Source organism: Capricornis sumatraensis, chromosome 8 (assembly GCF_032405125.1).
Source record: "Capricornis sumatraensis isolate serow.1 chromosome 8, serow.2, whole genome shotgun sequence".
NCBI classification, from domain to species: domain Eukaryota; kingdom Metazoa; phylum Chordata; class Mammalia; order Artiodactyla; family Bovidae; genus Capricornis; species Capricornis sumatraensis.
In genome coordinates, this window is record NC_091076.1 from 4,063,538 (window position 1) to 4,084,475 (window position 20,938).

Below are 20,938 nucleotides of genomic sequence, written 5' to 3' on the forward strand. Positions count from 1 at the left end.
GGTACATTTATGAAGTGAAAACAAAGATTTTATTTGCAGGATGGTTCACACGTTTGGTTATCCACCAAATAAATATTTACTGAGGCTTGGCTGTGCTAGGCGGGCCCCCTATGCTTAAAAGAAATGACCCAGGGAGCCAGAGGTTATCGCTCCCTGGGGTAAGGGTGTCAATGGACGTGATCATGCTGGACCCTGAAGCGGGGGAGGGGCTTTCCGGTGTTGCGTCAATCAGCCTACCGAGAAGTGGGGATGAGGTCTCCCGGGGGGAAGCAGAGGGGATGGAGTCCCGTTGGGCAGGGACCATGCAGGGAGACAAGACTTAGAGGCACAGCCAAGGCCGTCGGATCTTCTCCGTCCTGTGTGTGGAGCCACAGGGGGTAAAGGTGCAGAGACCACTCCACCCACAAGAGGATGGATAAAGAGGATGTGGCGTATATACACAACGGAATACTATGCAGCCCCGAAAAAGAAGGAAGCCTTGCCATTTGCGGCCTCATGGGAGGACCCAGAGGTCATCATACCAAGGGAAGCACACCAGAGAAACGCCGTATGATGTCACTCATACGCGGAATATAAACAAGGGATAAAAAAGAGATTCCTTGCAAAACGGAAACAGACTCACAGACACAGAAAGCAAACTTACGGTTACCAAAGGCGAAAAGGAAGGAGGGACAAGTTAGGAGTTTGGGACAAGTTGATACACACTGCTCTATATCAGATAAATAAACAAGGACTGACTGCTGTGAAGCACAGGGAACTATAGTCAATATCTTGTAATAATACATCTTAGGAAAGAATCAGAAAAAAGAATAAATATATGTCTCCTATATATACGGATATCCAAATTCCCGTGCTCTATACCTGAAGTATTGTAAATCAACTATGGTTCGATAAATTCCAGGAGGCGCTAGTGATAGAGAACTCGCCTGCCAATGCAGAAGGCAGGAGAGGCGCAGGTTCTGTCCCGGGGTCAGGAATCTCTCCTGGAAAAGGAAATGACCACCCACTCCAGCATCCTCGCCTGGAGAATCTCATGGACACAGGAGCCTGGAGGGCTACAGTCCCTAATGTTGCAAAGACATGACTGAAGAGATTTAGCAAGCTCAATAGTTCAATAAAATTTAAAAAAAAAAAAAGAGGAAACGACCAGATCAAATTGCTTCCGGAGTCAGGGCCCGGGCTCTGGCCCCGTCACCCCTCCCGCATTGTGGGGGCCCACTCACCGTGACCTGTGCCCTCGGCCAGAGGAAGCGGCCTCCCCACCCCCAGCACTATCAGGGCCTCCATCTCACGGGCCTTTCTGCTCTTGCATTCCCGGGCGGGGTGATGAAGATGGACAGAGGCTGGGCCCCTTCGGAGTGCACGGCCACTGCTTCTGGCGTGTCCACATCCCGTGCCCCCGGGGGCCACAGTGGCTCACGAGAAACCAAACATCCCAGTCTCACTGAGCCCTGGGTCCTGGGGAGCAGAGTCACGCAGTCAGGGGGCCCAGGCTGTAACCGAGGTTGGTAGGAACCCAATTTACCAGGCCTGGGGCACCTGAGTTAAAGTGGAAGCTCCGGGCCCCTCCGCTGCCTTGCAATGCTGGGTCCTTCCACCCACAAAGGCTCTGGCTGCTCTGAAAGGTCCCTGTGAATAGAGGTCAGGCCGCTTATCTTCCTCGTTCTTGCTGAATCCCTACCAGGAGGGTAGGAGGGGACTGAGGCTCAGAAACGCTGAGCGTCACACAGCAAGTAGAGCCCCACAGAGATTTACCATCGATATGCTTCCGTCCCCTTCAGTAACAGTTGCTGGGTTTGTTCCCAAGTCGCTCGGGTCCACTGTGCTTGTCAGGACAGCTGGGAAATTGTGTGTGTGTGTGTGTGTGTGTGTGTGTGTGTGTGTGTGTGTGTGTGCTCGCGTGCGCGCGTGTACCTGTCTGTGTGCATGTGTGCGTGCGTGTTAGTCACTCAGTCGTGTCTGACCCTTTGCGACAACATGGACTGTAGCCCACCAGGCTCCTCTGTCCACGGGATTCTCCAGGCAAGAATGCTGGAGTGGTTGCCATTCCCTCCTCCAGGGGTCCCTCCCAACCCAGGGACCGAACCCAGGGCTCCTGCGTTGCAGGCAGATTCTTAACCATCTGAGCCACCCAGGAAGCCCGGCTGGAAAATCTAAGGAGGGAAAACCACACCGATGGAACACAAAGGTGAGAAGAGAGCTGACGTCCCATGAAGACAAGGCTTTGGAAGACAGTGAGGACAACTTCCTCCAAAGTGCTGTCAAAATAGGAGGGGGAGGGGTCCCAAGAGAGGATGAAAATCACCGGTATGCACGATTCTGAGCTCAGATGTCTGGCTTCCCCCGAATCCCCTGGCTAACTTTCCTGTGATTCCTTGTGGCTCTGTCCCCTCCGGTTTGAGCCCCACGCCCCACACCTCCAGTGCGTCCTCTTCATCAAAGCTTTGCAAACTCACAGACCGGAGCAGGCCCACCGCCCACTTTGGTAAACGGAGTTTTCCTGGCCGGGGCTTCCCAGGCGGCTTAGTGTAGAATCCACATGCCAAGGCAGAAGACTTGGGTCCAATCCCTGGGTCGGGAAGATCCCCTGGAGACCCACTCCAGTAGTCTTTGCCTGGAGAATCCCATGGACAGAGGAGCCTGGTGGGCTATGGTCCATGGGGTCACAAAGAGTCAGACACGCCTGAGTGATTGCACTGCACAGGTCTCAGGCTAGGATCCCAGAGCTGAGCGGCAGGAGCAGAGGCCATGTGGCCCATACAGCTGCTAATGCTTCCTCCCCGGCTCCCTCTAAAACCGAGCGTCCGCCCTGCCCTGCGCCGTGGCCGTAGCTCTCAGAAAGACCGACAGGAAGGAGATTTCCTCTAGCCTCAGTGTTCCTTTGAGATAAAAATGCCTCTTCTGGGCTCAGGAGACCCCTGTGGCCCACCTCCTAGGTCCCTATTCCCCGTGACTCGAGCCCTCTTTCCTACTCTGCGACCTCGAGGTGAAGGCAGGCCCAGGCTGGTCATGGGGTGAGCAGGTCAAGGACGAATTCTCAGGCCCGACTTGCACCAATGGGACCACCCAGGCACGCAGGGAGGACAAGGGCTGATGGCCCTCAGAGGTTCAGAAGGCCCTGTGGGTTTGGTTTGTTCATTTATTTTTAAAATTTTTAAAAAAACGTTTCTTTTTATTTATTTATTGGCTGTGCCAGCTCTCAGTTGCGGCATGTGGGATCTAGCTCCCTGATCAGGAATCGAACCCGAGGCCCCTGCGTTAGGAGCAAGGAGGACCGCTGGACCACCAGGCAAGTCCCCTTAGGTTTGGTTTCATGTGGGTGAAAAGGAAAGCCTTTTCTGCTTCCCCTGAGCTGGAGTCCTTTGACCCCCACCCCCCATGTCTCCCAACCTCCCCTCCCCCCATCCCTGGAGGACTCACAGAGGCCAGAGGGCCCGCCTTTAAGGGAAAGCCAGTGTTTCCCCATCCGTACCTGCCTGGGGCCTCTTCAAAGCCCTGCTGGTCCCTTCAGCCTCTTGGCGTTGCCCGCCTGGGCTGTTTTGCTCTTCACCCTCACCCCAGAGGCCCCTGGGTCTCACCTCCCAGCCTTGTACTCTGCCTAAATCACCTGCTCTGCCCGATTGCAGCTTCATGTCAACTGCAGGCCTCTTCTTCAGGAACACCTCCCTGACGCCCAGACCAGGTCAGGGCCCCTTGCCCCCATCATACCCCACCCGTAGGTCCTTGGATCCCATTTCTAAACTCCCATCCATGGGGCGCTCCTTGCTCAGTGTCTCCTCCCCGTGGAAAGGCATCTCTGAGAGGCAGGGAGGGTGACGGCACCTCCGCCACATCCCTATGCCTGGGACAGAGCCTGCACCTGCAGGGGCTCAGCCAAGGTTTGTTGAATGACTTACTGAGCTTCAGCGTGAGCGAAATTCTCCTTGCCCTGCAGGCCTGGTGCCACCACAGGATTCTCTTACTAAGATCAGAGTGGGAAGGAGGGTACAGCCGAGACTGCTAAAATACTTAGTGAAACCATTCGAGCCAAAGGAATGGAAGGGGCCAGTTTTGTCAACGGCCAGCGTTTGGGTACCAGGTCGCGGGATACACACCTGAGCCGTTTGGCAATCTGACGTCCGGATGTGGCGGAGTGCGACCTTTACCACAGTTAGACATGGCTTCCTCTTGTTGTTAGAATTCCTGCTTTTGATTTTTTAAGTCTCCTTTGCTATGACATGTATCTGATCTTGTTCGGTCGCTAAGTTGTGTCCAACTCTTTGCCACCCTGGGGACTGCACCACACCAGGCTTCCCTGTCCTTCACCATCTCCTGGAGTTGGCTCAAACGCATGTCCATCGAGTCAGTGATGCTATCCGACCATCTCGTCCTCTGCCCTTGGGATTTCCCAGACAAGAATTCTGCAGTGGGTAGCCATCTCCTATGCTAGGGGGTCTTCCCGCCTCTACCCCCGCAGGGACTGAACCCGTGTCTCTTGTGTCTCCTGAAGTAGCGGGCAGGTTCTTCACCACCAGTGCCACCTGGGAGGGATGGATGTGGTCTTAAGGGACCAAAACCATGCAGGTGACGAGCTTGCTCCTCTGGCAAAGGACACAGAGGAGAGGTGGGGCCCAGGGACCAGAGCCCTCGTTCAGGAATTCTGCTGCCGTGCGGGCCTCCCAGGCCTCAGGATGCAGACTTTTCTTCCCAGATGCGTGTTCATGGGGTGGTCCTGGAGAGGAGCGGGCTGGGCAGCTGTGGCCGCTGGAGCCCAATTCACCCTGGCCTCCTGGCCGCCTCCTAGGCCGGCCCTGCAATTTCACAAGAAAGGCAGAGTATTTGTGAAACGGAGAAGCCTGAGGCATCACAGAGGGTCCGCCAGATTTTATTTTGTCTTCTGGCCCAGGTTCCGTCGGGCCCTCGTCCTGGCTACTCATGCCAGGGTCCGGGTGTAACGAGAATGAGCGGCTGGGAAGAAGTCCAGGCCTGCTCTGACCTGGTTCTCGGGGAATGACCTCTTGGCTGGGAGCATCTATTTTAAAGGAGGCTGCCATTTGGTCTTTGCCAAAATAGTTGAAAGAAGACCCCAGAATAGCAGTCTGGGTCTGCCCCAGCTTAGAAGTGCATCTCGGGCTTAGAGGCAGGCGCGTGGGATGTCAAGGAGCAGGCGGCAGAGGCCTCTTGTTGTCGAGACCGGGGGCCTGGGAAGGCCTGTGTCGGCCCTGGGAGGGTGAGCATCCCTGGCCTGGGGCGGCGGGCAGGCCCCACGGGCATGACATCAGAGGCTTGGGAGCAAAGGCGGATTGAGCAAAGGAAAGTCTGTTCCTTAGGCCTTTCCTCAGATCTTCCCCCCATTGTTACCCATTTTGCAGATGGGAAGGCTGAGTTAGAATCTGCCCAAGGGCCTCACCACCAGAGAAAGGGGTAGAGTCAGACGGCCCTTACAGCCGCCGAGAATGGACCGCAGCCACCTCTGGACGCCCTCGTCAGTGGCAGCAGTAATATAGCAAAGGTGATGGGGAAATACAGTCTACCCCCTGCTGTGTAAGGACTCCTGTGAGCCTGGAATCCCTCGTCACTCTACCTGGGGGCTGGGAGCACCTGTGTTCCCCCCACCCTCCCTGAGTAGGGACCAGTGAGCAGTACCACGCGGGCACCCGGGGTGCAGCCGATGGGGCCGAAGCTGGAGGGAAAACTGCCTCCAGGAGTCAGACGAGCACTGGCTTCTGGACATTTCTTTCCCCCCTTTCTTTCTGGTCTCTCTCTCTCTTTTTAAAAAAAAAATTAATTTTTTTTTATTGAAGGGTAATTGCTTTACAGAATTAATGGGACAAAGACAGTCTCTTCAATAAATGGTGCTGGGAAAACTGGACAGCTACATGTAAAAAAATGAAATTAGAGCACTTCCTAACACCATACACAAAGATAAACTCCAAATGGGTTAAAGACCTACACATAAGACCAGAAACTATAAGACTCTTAGAGGAAAACATAGGCAGAACTCTCGACCACATAAATCAAAGCAAGATCGTCTAGGACCCACCTCCTAGAGTAACGGAAGTGAAAACAAAAGTGAACAGCTGGGACCTGATTGGACTTAAATGCTTTTGCACAGCAGAGGAGACGACAGGCAGGTGAAAAGACAACCCCTAGAGTGGGAGAAAATAACAGCAAATGAAACAACTGACAAGAGAATTAATTTCCAAAATATACAAGCAGCTTGCACAGCTCAGTTCCAGGCATTTTTGACTCAGTGAGGCTGTGCTCTGCCTGCTAAAGCTGTAGCCCCCTGTGAAACGGGGCGCGGGTTCGGGCCAGCCGGGCCAAGGCCAGGCCACGCTTCCCTAGCTTCCCCGCTCCCAGCCTTGTGGCTGGATCCTGCCCGGGTCTGGCCCCCATCCTGGGCTCCTCTCCCAGGGCCAGGCACAGGCAGCCCTTGCAGCGGGCACCCCGGCCGGGGCAGCACTGGGCACAGGGGAGCAGACGCTCTGCGGGCTCCGTGGGAGTGCAAACGAAGGACGTGGTGGCCTTGAGGACTCAGCGGGTGGAGGATGGGAGCTGGCGCAGCTAATGGATTCGAGTGAGCCTCCATCTGCCTGGAGCGGCCAGGTGTGTGCCGAAGCCAAGATCACCTGCTTTCTCTAAAAGCCCCAGGTTGGGCTTTGCTTTGACCACCCTGTGCCCTGGGGTGGGGGTTGGACTTGAGAGGTCAGGCAAGGCTTCTCTGAAAGGTCGAGCTGGAGCTAGAGGCCGAAACGGGAGTAGGGGCTAGCTGGGACAGGAGAAGAAGGGACGCAGAGCTTCTCTGCTCCGTCCCCCAGACACCCTGCAGCCCCAGCCCTCGCCACCTCTGCTGTTGCTGAGCCTGCCAGTCTTGTCTGACTTGCTGCGACCCCATGAACTGCAGCACTCCAGGCTTCTCTATCCTTCACCATCTCCCAGAGCTTGCTCAGATTCACGTCCATTGAGTCGGTGATGCCATCCAACCATCTCATCCTCTGTCGTCCCCTTCTCCTCCTGCCCTCAGTCTTTCCCAGAATCCTGGTGTTTTCCAAGGAGTCGGTTCTTGCATCAGGTGGCCAAAGTATTAGGGCTTCAGCTTCAGCATCAGTCCTTCCAATGAACATTCATATTGATTTCCTTTAGGATTGACTGGTTTGATCTCCTTGCAGTCCAAGGGACTCTCAAGAATCTTCTCTAGCCCTACAATTCGAAAGCATCAATTCTTTGGCGCTCAGGCTTCTTTATGGCCCAACTCTCACATCTGTACACGACGACTGGAAAAACCGTAGCTTTGACTAGATGGACCTCTGTCAGCAAAGTGATGTCTCTGTTTTTAATACGCTGTCCAGGTTGGTCATACTTGGTGAATAGACAGTACAGGACCCATCGCCAAGCTGTGCTCTCCTAGGATGGACCCCTCCCGTCTCTGCTCACTGCATCTTCCTCCCACGTCCTGAAAAAGGCTCAGCTCCTGAACTAGACCTCGCCCACCTGGGAGTTCTTGTCTGGTGCAGAAGCCTCTGGCAAGCAAAGGAACAAGGGGAAGCAGCAAGCGACATTCCTTCTGGCTCTCCCTGAACTGGAAGCAGCCCTTTCTAGGGTCAAGGGTGGCTGGAGAAAGGCTGCTTGGCCTGCCTGGGGGAATGGGGAATGCAGATGTCTTGGGGAGCTAAGGGCCAGAGGCAGGACGATTCCAGTCAATGACCTTGCTGCCCCCTGAATCCAATGGTGGGCAAAGATGCACTTCTGATAGAGAGGCCCCTGAGGTCAGCAGGCTCCCAGCTCAGGGCAGACGTCTGGCCCTTGCTCTCTGTGTACCGATGTGTCCACCTAGGGCCCTTCTCAGGGTTAAAGTCCACAGTAGGGAGTCTGCTATGGACACGCATGTCAGCTCGCTTGTCTGAACTGAAAAATGTAGCTAGGACTTCCCTGGTGGTGTAGTGGGTAAGAATCCATCTGCCAATGCAGAGAACTCGGGTTTGATCCCTGGACCAGGAAGGGTCCACGTGCTGCTGAGCAACTAAAGCCAGTAAGTTACAGCTGCTGTAGCCTGAGCACCCCAGAGCTGGTGCTCCGACAGAACAAGAGAAGCCACCACAATGAGGCCCGCAAATCATAGCAAAGAGAGGCGCACACGCGGCACAGCTAAAGACCACGTGCCACACAGCAAGAAAGACCCAGGGCGGCCATAAATAAACAGATTCTTAAAAATAAAAAATCTGTAGGATGTCTTCTGATGGTAATCTGATCTCTCACCCCAAGGACAGACCTTACTGAGTGTGTTGTTCTATGATGAACGTTTCCTGTATGTTGGATGAAGGAAACCAGTAGCTTCAGGGTGTAGCAGTGGCCAAGCCATTTTGATGTTGGCAATTGTCCCACGTCCATTCTTTTTTTTTTTCTTTCCTTCCATAATAAGGGGTTTAACAGTATACCTCTGAGTAAAAGAATAAATGGCATAATTAATCGGCCTTTTTCAGGTGAAAAGACCTTTGGATGAACTTTCCAAAAGCTGAAAAAGTGTGACTCTAATGACTGATGATAAACCCTTTGCCAGGATTTTTCTGGCAGTCCTGTGGTTAGGACTCTGTGCTTTTGCTATAGAGGATTTGGGTTCAATCCTTGATCGGGGAACTTGGTCACACAGCTTGGCTGAAAAAAACCTTTGCCCACTCAGGCAGCTTCTGAGTCTTTGCTATCAACAAATTTAGAAAAGGATCTAGGGTCTCCCCTGGTGGCTCAGTGGTAACGAAATCCCCTGCCAATGCAGGGGATACAAGTGGGATCAATACAGGGGGTGGGAGGGAGACTCAAGAGAGAGGGAATATAAGCATACATAGAGCCGACTCACGTCATTGTGCAGCAGAAACTAACACAACATTGTTAAGCAATCATGTTTAATTTTTAAAAAGGGTCTAGGGTGTCAGCAGACAGCAGGAAATACATTTTTGATGATAAGTTGTATGTGATTTTGAACATATACTTTGGCGGGTGTTCAAATCCCTGGATGATGTCACCATAACAAACCTTCCATTCCTTCTAATTATTTCTGTGAATAGGCTTTTTGGCTTTTACATGAACAGAAATGGAAAACAAGAATGAAATGGAAGCCAAATTCCACATTATTCCAGCAATAAGTAATAATGATGCTATGAAATAATTTTTTAAAACCCTCAAATCATACCTCAAATTAAAAGATTCATTCCACTGCAATTTTATTTGTGCTTTCTGCTTATCCATTATTTGCTATCATACACATGGTATTTTGATCAACAATGTATGCTAAGAATTTTAATGAAAATAAAATCCAAAGCAAGAATATTTAATGCTAATAGTCACAAGAAATTCATTTTAAAAATATTTCAGTTCATAGAAATAGTTTTGTTCCAAAGAATTATGACAAGATTATCAAGAAAGATTTTCAAGACTAAAATTACCTTAAATTTGGATAAAACTGTGTGGGGAATATGAATACAAAGAAAAAAGACATGATTTATGATTTTTGGCTGTTAGTGTAAAGCTTGTTACTTTTTTTTTTTTAAAAGATGGAAGATAAACTGTTATGGATTTTTTAGACTCCACTGGACACGTTGAAAAGAGAAACAGAAGAATTTTATTTTAAAATGTCAGTACTTGAAACACATTAGAGATGATGGTCTTTGCAACTATATACAACAAATTTTGGATTTCAGATTGGAAAAGCACAAGGGAGACAGCTCATTCACACACATGAGGATGAAACTGACTCTGAGGACATCTGGCCAGCGAAGAAGAGGAGCTGGGGTTCCCAATGGACACCTGCTGCCCTGAAGGAAAGAAACCTGGGCTGAGCAAGGCCGCTCTGGGCAGGCTGCCCAGCCTGAGGGGGGAGGTCCAGATAAGGGGGCCCTCTTCACCACTGAGGTCCTCACCTCTGATTGTCCCTGGGGACAAAGAAATACACATGTCTCCCCGCCAAAAAAATACCATTAGTAATTTCCAGACTGAGGTCAGTAGAAATCCGTATTTGGACAGGGCAGATGTATCCAGATACGCAAAAGTCCGTATAGTCAAAGCCTTGTACAAATGTGAGAGCTGGACCATAAAGAAGGCTGAGTGCCGAAGAATTGATGCTTTCTAACTGTGGTTCTGTAGAAGACTCTTGAGAGTCCCTTGGACAGCAAGGAGAGCAAACCAGTCCATCCTAAAGGAAATCATCCCTGAATACTCATTGCAAAGATTGATGCTGAAGCTCCAATCCTTTGGCCACCTGATGTGAAGAGCTGACTCACTGGAAAGGCCCCTGATGCTGGGAAAGACTGAAGGCAGGAGGAGAAGGGGATGACAGAGGATGAGATGGTTGGATGGCATCACTGACTCAGTGGACATGGGGTTGAGCAAACTCTGGTAGGTGGTGATGGACAGGGAAGCCTGGAGTGCTGCAGTCCATGGGGTCGCAGAGAGTCAGACACGACTTGGCAAACAGCAATGAACAACGAATAGCAACCCTCTGTGGGCCTTAAAGCATCTTAGGCAGGTGACACAGGAAGTTCAGAAGACACCTGAGGGAGACAGGAAGCGAGGGGGCAGCCCCCAAGGTGAAATCTCCTTTCTGCAGGAAGACCACACGAGTCTGTCCCCCACCCCCGGTGGGGAGTGTCCAGAGACATTCAGATACTCGGTCTGGGTACCACTGCAGACACTTTTTAGCTTTCCCTCCCAATCTGGGCTCTCGCAGCCCCTCTTCGGGCGATTAGGATGGAAGCAGAGGGGAACCAACCCCATCATCAGCCTCAAGCCCTGCAGCCCCCAAAGACTAGGTGGGCCTTGGGAAGAGACACCAGGGGTTCTTGAAACACCGGCTGTGGGTTGTTTCATTTTGGCTCTGAGAAGCTGAGGTCTGGCTGAAGAAACCCACTTTCTCAGGGAACACAGCCGTCCCCCTCCCCCTCGTCTACCCCTCCACCCCACCTCCATTCATTTCACTCAGCCCTCCCAGAAACCCTCTGTGGTGAGCACCATTATAGGCCCAACTCAACGGGGAAAAAAAAATTCAACTGAGGCTCAGAGAGGGTGAGTGAGTTGCCAGAGGCCACACAGCCCCACAGAGGAGGCACCAGCATTTGGACCCAGCCTGGCCCATACATCCCATCACCCCAGCAGTCTTTGGGAAGCCATTGCCCCTTGATTCAGGGCCTAGGATTGACCACTACCCCGAAAGATAAGTGAGCAGGGGAGGGTAATATTTTGAGTTTTTTTTTTCCTGGCTTTGTTTTCCTAGAAGGGGAGAGAGGGAAAGAAAAGAGACCCAGTGGGGCACAGATCTGGCACCCAGCCTGAAGACAGGGTCCAGAGCCCTCCCTGGGCTCAGAGAGTCCATCCAGGGAACTGGGAGGGAGCAAGCAGAGGAGGGGACGTGGGAAGGAGGGGTGAAGTGGCCTGAGCTGACTTTTCAAAGGACCTTTCTTCCACCCCCACTGCCCAAGTGGTGACTCCTCTGAGGGCCTTTGGGCCGGGGGGTGGGCAGCAGCAGGGGGTGGGGGGGTGGTGCGGGGAACCTCCTCCGTCTTCTCAGGTTGAGACGGGCTCAGTCCCACGCCTGCTGCTGCAGCTGAACCGGAGGTTGAGGGGAAGAGGGTGGACCCCAGGGTCGGGGCTGCCGGGGGACACTGAGCCTCGGGGTGGGTGAGCCACGCCCTTTCCATGCCTCTGATGCCCCTACCCCAGCCTTCCTGGTATTCAGTCTGCCAGGCCCACCAGCCACACTCCTCAGGGTGAGCTGAGGTCTGGCCTGAGCACCCCTGGAAAGGGAGACAACCCCCCTCCCTGCTGCCCAGGTCCACAGGCCCGCCCACCTCTCCCAGCACCTCTTGCTTCTGAAACACCCAGGTAACTGCTGCCCCCACTGTTTCCTCTGCAGAGGGCACTCCACCCTTCCGGGGAGGGCCCTTTTCATCCTGAAGGTCTCAGCGGCGCTGTTCGCAGGACCCCGGGACCCTCCGCTGACCCTTTGAAATAAGCCAGAGCCCCTCCGTCTCCAAGCTTCGGGATCTTGTTGGTTTGCTGGTTTGGGGTCCCTCCCCCCACCCCAAGATGTAAATTCTGGGCGTTGGGCGGCAGCCTGAGACCTAGAAGGCCGAGGAGACGGACGTGAGCAAGGGGGCTGGACTTCGGCATAACACCGGTGGCCCCTTTCTCCTCCTACTTTCCGCGGACCACTGTGAAACCAGACGGTCAGATTCAGTACCCGGGGCTGCGTCCCCCCAGCTCTGTCTTTGATCTGAAATGTTTAAAGGGGCAGGCGGGGAGCTGGGTCTGCCCGTGGGTCTCATGAGCTCTAACCGCGGGGCCGCCAGCGAGTTCTCGCTCCGATTTTCTCAGCATGGACCTCTCGGGGTCACGGTGCTAGCGTGTGGAGCTGCACTTCCATCCAGGTTGAGGCAAGTTTTCTCACCTGCAGTTTAGACTCCTAACACCCCACCGGGCAGACAAGGTCGGGGCCACGAGCTCCACTTGGCGCACGGGGAAACTGGGTCTGCTTTGGGGTCCAGCGCCCGAGTGTGCGTCCTGCCTCTGCTGTCTGCCACCTGATGACCTTGACCGCGCTGCTCGACGGCTCTGAGCTCCGGTGGACTCCCCTGTGAAATGGTGGTGGTGAGCCCGGCCCCACCTCCCAGGGCTGGGGGAGGAGAAAAAGCCAGTGGGGTTCCCGGAGCACCCAGTGACGGAACACGTCCCCACCACAAGCTTGTCTGGGGAGATGCTGCCCTTCCCTGCTGGCTCCCGGTAGAGGCAGCGCCCAGGGCTCCTCGCGGATCTGCATCCTCGTCTCTCCACGACCATGTGAAGGTGGACACTGGATGCTGGGAGGCTAAGCAAACCGCCCAGGGGACGCAGGTGAGGCAGGGCCAGGCCGCGCCTGGGGCCCTCGGGCAGGGGGCCAGCACCCGCCAGCCCACTAAGACTGGGTGTCCCGACCCTTCCAGCAGAACACCTATCACCTCATACAATTCTCCTGGAAGCCCGCCTCCCCAGGCTTGAGTGTCTAATGTGCGCAGACCGGCACACACGTGCCTCTGGCCTGGTGAGCTGCTCTGTTGGCTTCCAGCTGTAAAAACTGGCCCTGTGTCTATCACTCAGACCTGGCTACGTGAGCCCAGGATTGAGGAGGACACAGACGAGGAACGAAGGTGGGGGGTGGCGTGGGCACAGGCTCATCTCTGAATCCCATCCCCTCGATGCCCCACAATCACGGTGATCCAAAAATAAAAAAGCCATGAGTATATATATGGGTATGACGGAACCACTTTGCTAAACATCAGAAATTAACACAGTGTAAATTAACGGCTGCAGTCCATGGGGTTGCAAAGAGTCAGACACGACTGAGCGACTGAACTGACTGAACTGAAATCACCTACACATCAATAAAATACAATTTTAAAAACCAGTATCAAACAAACAGGCAGTTCCCTGACAGTGCAGAGGTGAAGATTCGCCCTTTCCCTGCCCCGGGTTCCCTTGTCGGGGAACTAAGATACCCCCCAAGCCGTGGGGCATGGCCAAAAACAAGACAAAAAGCTGCAGAGAACAGTACGGAGGGTCTTTAAACAATTAGACTTAGAAATGACCGTGTGATCGTCTAATTCCACTTCTGGATGGACACCCAAAAGTGAAAGCAAGCTCTTAAACAGATATTCGCATACATATGTTCAAAGTAGCATGATTGACGGCAACCGGAAGGTTGAAACAACCCGCATGTCTGCCAACAGAAGAACGGATAAACTGAGATGTGCTGCAGCTACGCCGCGGAATACGGTTCAGCCTTAAAAACGAAGGGAATCCTGACTCAGGCTACAGTGTGGATAAACCTCAAGGACTTTAACTGTTGTCGCGCAGTCACTCAGTCGTGTCTGACTCTTTGTGACCCCGTGGTCTGCTGCACATCAGGCTCCCCAGTCCTCCACCATCTCCCGGAGTTTGTTCAGATTCGTGTCCACTGAGTCGATGACACCGTCCAACCATCTCCTCCTCTGTCACCTCCTTCTCCCCTGACTCTCAGCGAAACAGGCCAGACACCAGAGGACAAATATTGTGTGATTCTGCTTAGAGGAGGCCCCGGGAGGAGCCACACTCGCGGAGATGGGGGGACGGTGGATTAGCATTCACTGAGCATAGAGTTTCAGTTTGGGAAGAAGAAAAAGTCCTGGAGAAGAATGACGGTTGGTGAAGGCAGACAACGTGGACACTCTTACTGCCGCTGGCCGTGCACGCAGACATGAGATAGTAACAAAAGGTTTCCTCTTTTGGAAAAAATATTTATAAACTTACCTCTTTTTGGCTGCATTGGGCCTTAGTTGTGGCTCACAGGCTTAGTCGCCCTGCTACGCAGCATGTGGGATCTTACTGTCCTGACCAGGAGTTGAACCCGAGTCCTCTGCCTTTGAAGGTGAATTCTTAACCAATGGACCACCAGGGAAGTCCTGGTATATGGTAAGTTTTATGTTATATGCATTTAGCCGCAATTTCTAAAGGCCTTTCAAAAAACTGGCTTAATTTCCTCTTTCTTTGGATGTTCTTAAAGAAATCACGCTTATCGGGTTACTGCGGCCAGTGTTGTTGTTCAGTTGCTAAGCCATGTCCGACTTTGCGGCCCTATGCACTGCAGCACGCCAGGCTTCCCTGTCCTCCACTAGCTCTTGGAGTTTGCTCAAAATCACTCGCATTGACTCGGCGATGCCATCCAACCACCTCATCCTCTGTCACCCCCTTCTCCTCCTGCCCTCAGCCTTCCGCAGCATCAGAGTCTTTTCCAATGAATCGGTTCTTTGCATCAGGTGGCCAAATTATTGGACCTTCAGCTTCAGCATCAGTCCTTCCAATGAATATTCAGGACTGATTTCCTTTAGAATTGACTGGTTGGATCTCCTTGCAGTCCAAGGGACTCTCAAGAGTCTTCTCCAACACCACAGTTCAAAAGCCTCAATTTTTTGGCGCTCAGTCTTGTTTATGGTCCATCTCTCACACTGGTACGACTGCTGGAAAAGCCATAGCTTTGACTAGATGGACCTTTGTCGGCAAAATCACGTCTCTGCTTTTTAATCTACTGTCTAGGTTGGTCATAACTTTTCTTCCAAGGAGCAAGTGTCTTTCAATTTCATGGCTGCAGTCACCATCTACGGTGATTTTGGAGCCCAAGAAAACGAACACCGTCACTGTTTCCACTTTTTCCCCTTCTATTTGCCATGAAGTGATGGGACCAGATGCTATGATCTTCGCTTTTTGAGTGTTGGCTTTCAAGCCAGCTTTTTCACTCTCTTCTTCTCCCCCTCACCAAGAAGCTCTTCAGTTCCTCTTCACTTTCTACAATTAGAGTAGTATCACCTGCTACTGATGTTGTTATTTCTCCCAGCAATTGCAGCCTGTGTAGACAGCCTTAGCCTTCTCCTTGAGGCCATTGTGAGGGTCTTCTCAGTAAAGTCAAGAAAAGGAAGTTGAACAAAACAGTTGAGCAAGTCTGCAAAGTCTGCGGCCTGGGAGCCCTGCCCCAGGCTGGGCCCTGTCACTCCACCCTAAGGACTGGAATTGAATCTTTATGCAGCGCTGTTTATTATTATTATTACTGTGAAGCCAAGTAAGTCCTTAACAGCTGGGGCTGGTGACTCTAAGAAGCCCTGTCGCCCTTACAAAGGAGAAGAAACCAAGAAGACATGACATCGCAATTTTTCTGTAGGTTAGAAAAGGTCACCAGAGAATTGTAGGCGGGGACTGGCCGGTTTCGATTCTGAGTTTTTGTTCCGTCTGCCACTTTCTCCCTCCAGGCACGGTTGGTGACGCGAAGTGGGGCCTCCCATAGGATAAAAATGTGAGTGAATATTTCACACATTCTGAACGTGGACGGTGAGCTGGGCCCTAAGAGCTGGCGGTCTGAAGGACTGCCTGCTTTCATCCTTTCCCTACAGCCCACCCTCTCTTGTAGAGGTTGATGACCCCTGAAATGAGTTACTGATATGCCTGTTACATTGTTGTTGTTCAGCTGCTCAGTCATGTCTGACTCGTTGCAACCCCATGGACTGCAGCACACCAGGCTTCCCTGTCCTTCACCAACTCCAGGAGCCTACTCAAACTCATGTCCCTTGAGTCGGTGATGCCATCCAACCATCTCGTCTTCTGTTGTCCCCTTCTCCTCCTGCCCACTATACCCATTATACAGATGGAGAAACTGAGCAGGATCAGAAGTGAAAGGCTAACATCACATGACCAAGAGAGACAGACCCTCCGTGGGACCCTGAAGCGGGGACCACAGGACTCTTGGTAGACCAGCCTCTTCAGGTGCATCAGGGCCAATTTCTAGTGGAGAGGAGAGGTCAGCAAGGAAAGGAAGGCCCCTTAAGGGCCGAGACGAAACCACAGCCAGATGGGCTGGGAGGAGGAGGCCTCCCCCGAGGTGGGCGTCATGGCAGGCCTCCGGAGCGGCTGGTGTCTGAGAGGAGCCCTGAGCAGGGAGCAGTCCAGAGGCTGGAGAGATGGAGGAAGATCCTGAGGAGGGTGGTTGGAGGGGAGTCTCTGGAGATGTGGGGCCAGGAGTGGGGGTGTTGCCAAGGCAGGGCCAGGCGGAAAGACCACCCTGTTACATCCTCCTCCATAACCTGCGTTAGTCACCCACTCGTGTCTGACTCTTTGCGGCCCCGTGGACTGCGGCCCGCCAGGCTCCCCTGTCCATGGGATTCTCCGCGTAAGAACCCTGGAGCAGGGTGCCATTTCCTCCTCCTGGGGATCTTCCTGACCTGGGGACCAAACCCTGGCTGGAACTGAGCTGAACTTGCTAGCAAAGAGGGGAGCCGGGGAGGGAGCTCCCCGTGGGGGTTGTGGGAAGAGGGGGCACACTCTGCCAAGGGCTGGGGGGGACCTCGGAGGGCTTGGGTCCCACCTCCCCAGAGCAGGTACCCACATGGACCCAGAGACAAGCCCACCTTCCAGGCTTTTCTGTAAATAGGGGTTTTGGGGCCCAGGGGCAGCAGGACTTGCCCCGGTCACCTAGAGGGGGTGGCTCAGGGCTGGGGCAGGCCTTGGTCTCCTGCGTCCTGTCAGGAGGGGGGCCCGGGGTCCACACAGCTGCACAGCTGGCCTTAGAGCCGTCACCTGGCCTCCCAGGAAGGCCCGGCCCAGGTGGCCACTGGGTGGTCAGGCCACGGGCCCAGAGAAGAGCAAGGAATCTCCCTGAGGAAACCACAGACCGGGGGTCCATCCTGCCAGGGCCCTCACTGAGCCCCGGGAGCCCCATCTCTGGGCTCAAGCCAGAGACCTCAAGCCCCTGAGGTCCCCTCTGTGGTGCGAATGAGCCCCAGCAGGCCGCGGAGGTCGGTCCGGGCTCCTTGGCAGGAATGGGGTGGAGGCGGGGAGGCTGCAACGGCCTCGGGATGACGCATCTGGTCACAGGCGCTGGTGACAGCAGGGGGTAGGGTGGCTCCGGGCCCCCTGCGGTGGCGGCTGGGCGGGGCTGCTGGGAGGTGACAGCAGCCTCTGCAGGTACTACTGAGAACAGGGGTTTTCACACCTGGGCGAGCCAGCATCTTGCTGGACGCCGCCCCATCAGGCCATAATGGGCACAGTGGGGGTGGGGGGTGGGGACAGCAGGTGGGGGAAGGGAGCCTGTCCAAAGCCTGGCCTGGGCCTGGGGATTCTGTCTCTGGCTCCTCAGTGTTCCCGCTGCAGAATTAAAGGGAAGGGGGGCAGCGATGTCCTCTCTGGCTCGGACCCCTGTCCTTGTGTGGCAGTGGGTGTGTATCGGGGTGCAGGGCCAGTGGCCTTGGGGTGCACCAACTCGCCCTGTCTTCTCTCAGCACCAGCCGTCCAGGCAACCTGCTCAGGGCATGCTTCCTCCTGGTGGCCATAGCTCCATCCCTGACCACCAGCGCTCAGGTGGCCAATCCCCCAGGTCCTTGCCTCCCTCCAGCCTGTAGCGCTGGATTCTTCCTGCCGGGCACTGGCCGTTCCAGTGTGTACTGCCCTTACGCCCTCATTCCCAGGTGGGTCCCGGGGGTCCCAGCCGAGCACAGGTTCTGGAAAGCCCCTGAAAGGCAAAGCGCCAGGAGTGACTTCTCCGAGCTGAGGGTGCTGGGGGAGCGCTGCGGCGGAGAGGGGCACCCATGGAGACCCGACAGGCAGGGACAAAGTGCAAGAGGCCAAACTTTGGCGGAAAGACAAGAGTCTTTGGCGGAGGAGACGCCAGGGTCGGGACTGTCAGGTCCGTGGGCCGGGCGAAGCCAGGGGCGGGGGCCGGGGACCCTCCCGGTGGCCGCGGCGGCGCTGGGCCCCGGCCGCCTTCCCTCCCCCAGCCCTGATTGGCAGGCGGCCTGCGACCAGCCGCCGCGAGCGCCACAGCGCCCCGGGCGCCCAAGCGAACGCGAACGGCCCCCTGCGGGAGTAGAAGGGGGCGGGGGGGGATTGGCTATCGGCTATATATATAGCGGCTCGGCGGCCGCGGGCCCAGCGCGCAGGGAGGCGCGCACCGCTCCGCAGGGTCCCAGCCTGGGCCGTGCGTCCTGCCACCGCTGCCTGCCTCTCCATGCAGCCCAGGTAGCTCCCGGCGTCCGGGGGCCCCGTCGCTCGCCTCCCGCTTTCCCCGCCCCGGCCGGGCACTACCTGCCCGGCCCAGGCAGTGCGCTCCCGCAAGCCCCCCACCCCCAGACGAGCTCGCCCGCCGGCTTCCCGGGCGCACTGACCCACCCGCGGACGCACGGCCCGAGGGCGGGGATGGCGGGGCCCGGGGCGGCCGCGGCGGCGCTGCTCCCGGCGGTGCTGCTGGCCGTGCTGGCGCCCTGGGCTGGCAGAGGGGGCGCCGCCGCGCCCACCTCCCCCAACGGCACTCTGGAGGCCGAGCTGGAGCGCCGCTGGGAGAGCCTGGTGGCGCGCTCGCTGGCGCGCCTGCCGGTGGCCGCGCAGCCCAAGGAGGCTGCCGTCCAGAGCGGCGCCGGCGACTACTTGCTGGGCATCAAGCGCCTGCGGAGGCTGTACTGCAACGTGGGCATCGGCTTCCACCTCCAGGTTCTCCCCGACGGCCGCATCGGCGGCGTGCACGCGGACGCGAGTGACAGTGAGTGGGGCGGGCCGGACGGGGAGGGTCGGGCCCCAGGGCAGCGGCCGCCCCTTCCAGCTCGCACAGGGAGGTCTCGCCGGCACCTGCTCCTGGGCTATGGGAACCGGAGCGGACTTGGGGTCCGGTCCCCTCCGGCGTAGAGACGCCGGGGACGCCAACACTCTTGGCTTTGCGCAACCCGGCGGCAGAGCCCGCCTCCCGCCTTCAGAAGTCCGGAATCTGGGCGCCGGATTCCAGCGCCTTCGCTCGTGGGCACCAGGAGCGCGGCGCAGCCACCGGCAACTCGCGGGGGGCCGGCCCGAGCGCCCACGTCGGGGCCGGACCCGGGGGCTCCAGGGCACCACCTCGCTCCTGCAGTCCCGGACTGGGCGCGGCCGGCGCGGGGCCGGGACAGGGGCCGAGTCCGCGGGGCTGCGGGGGCCCTTGGGGGGCGGCCTGCACCACGGAGGGAGCAGGGCCATTTAGATTCATCTCCACCCCCAGAAGTGGGGGTCCCGGAGGGGCGCAGGCGGAGGAGGGGGCCAGGTGGGAAGCTCGGGCTGAGGGTCCGGTGCCCGGGAATAACCCGCGCCCTGCCCCCAGGCCTGCTGGAGCTGTCGCCGGTGGAGCGCGGGGTGGTGAGCATTTTCGGGGTGGCCAGCCGGTTCTTCGTGGCCATGAGCAGCCGGGGCAGGCTCTACGGCTCGGTGAGTACCGTGGGCCCCGCCGAGCCGGGCAGCATCGTGACGCTTCCAGGCCACCCGACGCCAGGATCGTGGAGCTGCGGCGGGGGTCGCGGGACTGAAAGTAACCCCCCCTCCTGAGGCAGTGCCGCTTACCCTTGTTGTTCAGTCACCCAGTCCTATTGGGTTTCTTTGGCGATCCCACAGACCCTCGCCTGCCAGGCTCCCCCGTCCGTGGGATTTCCCAGGCCAGAATCCTGGAGTAAGTAGGTTGCCAGTTTCCTTCTCCAAAGGATCTTCCTGAACCTGGGGATCCAACCTGCATCTCCTGCATTGATAGGAGGATTCTTTACCCCTGAGCCACCCGGGACACCCACCAGCCCAAAGGAGAGGCCCAGCCCCAAGACAGGGACAGCGCTCCCGCCATCCTTGAGCGGTCATTTGCCAGTGGGTCAAGGGTGCCCTTGGGAGCCGTTGCTTGGAGCCCCTGGGGCAGGTCCCAGTGGGCAGGACAGCAGTCTTTAGGCAGACCCAGTGAGGATGCACTGTTCTGGCTTCCAGGTGCCGGGCAGGTGCCTGGAGTGGCAGATGCTGGGGACTGGCGGGGTCCCTCTCCTCACCCTGTGAAAGTCTGGATATCCTGACTTCTCAGGAGGGACCCCCCAGCCAAGGAGGGGCTGGGAGAGAGAGGAGTCCCTGGCCACTGCCCCAGAGGTCCCTTGGCCCGCCATGGCCCCCTGACCCGGCTCCTCCTTCCCTCCCAGCCTTTTTTCACCGACGAGTGCAAGTTCAAAGAGATCCTTCTCCCCAACAACTACAACGCCTACGAGTGCTACCGGTACCCCGGCATGTTCATCGCCCTGAGTAAGAACGGGAAGACCAAGAAGGGGAACCGGGTGTCCCCCACCATGAAGGTCACCCACTTCCTCCCCAGGCTGTGATTCTTAGCGCCCCCCGGGAGGGGAGTACCTAGGGTCCCCTTGGTGCACTTTCTTCAAATGGACAGTTGAAAGCAAGAGAAGGTGTAAGATATTTAAATTAATTATTTAAATGTGTATATATTGCCACCAAATTATTTATGGTTCTGTGGATGTGTTTTGTATTTTTCTGAAAGAACAAAAGCAACTCCCCCCTCCCTGCCCCGAACCAAAGCCTGACTTTTGCTGGTAAAACAGTAGAGACCCTTCCACTGGGTTTATTCCACTTGTTGGAAAGTTGT

The 20,938-nt window shown here is 55.8% G+C and overlaps 1 protein-coding gene across 1 annotated transcript; it reads left to right on the forward strand.

Annotated features, from left to right (window-relative positions):
- The first annotated feature begins 18,714 nt into the window (after nt 1-18,714).
- Nucleotides 18,715-20,660, forward strand: FGF4 (fibroblast growth factor 4). The gene is made up of 3 exons (XM_068978867.1): nt 18,715-19,054; nt 19,640-19,743; nt 20,484-20,660. Exons 1-3 carry the CDS (start codon nt 18,715-18,717, stop codon nt 20,658-20,660), a joined length of 621 nt encoding a protein of 206 aa, XP_068834968.1.
- The last annotated feature ends 278 nt before the right edge of the window (nt 20,661-20,938 follow it).

Excerpts from the sequence above, each read along its gene's own strand:
- FGF4 (XM_068978867.1), top strand. The coding sequence starts at position 18,715 with ATGGCGGGGCCCGGGGCGGCCGCGGCGGCGCTGCTCCCGGCGGTGCTG. Across the intron at positions 19,055-19,639 it reads GCACGCGGACGCGAGTGACA|GCCTGCTGGAGCTGTCGCCG; the intron begins GTGAGTGGGGCG and ends CCCTGCCCCCAG. Across the intron at positions 19,744-20,483 it reads GGGGCAGGCTCTACGGCTCG|CCTTTTTTCACCGACGAGTG; the intron begins GTGAGTACCGTG and ends CTTCCCTCCCAG.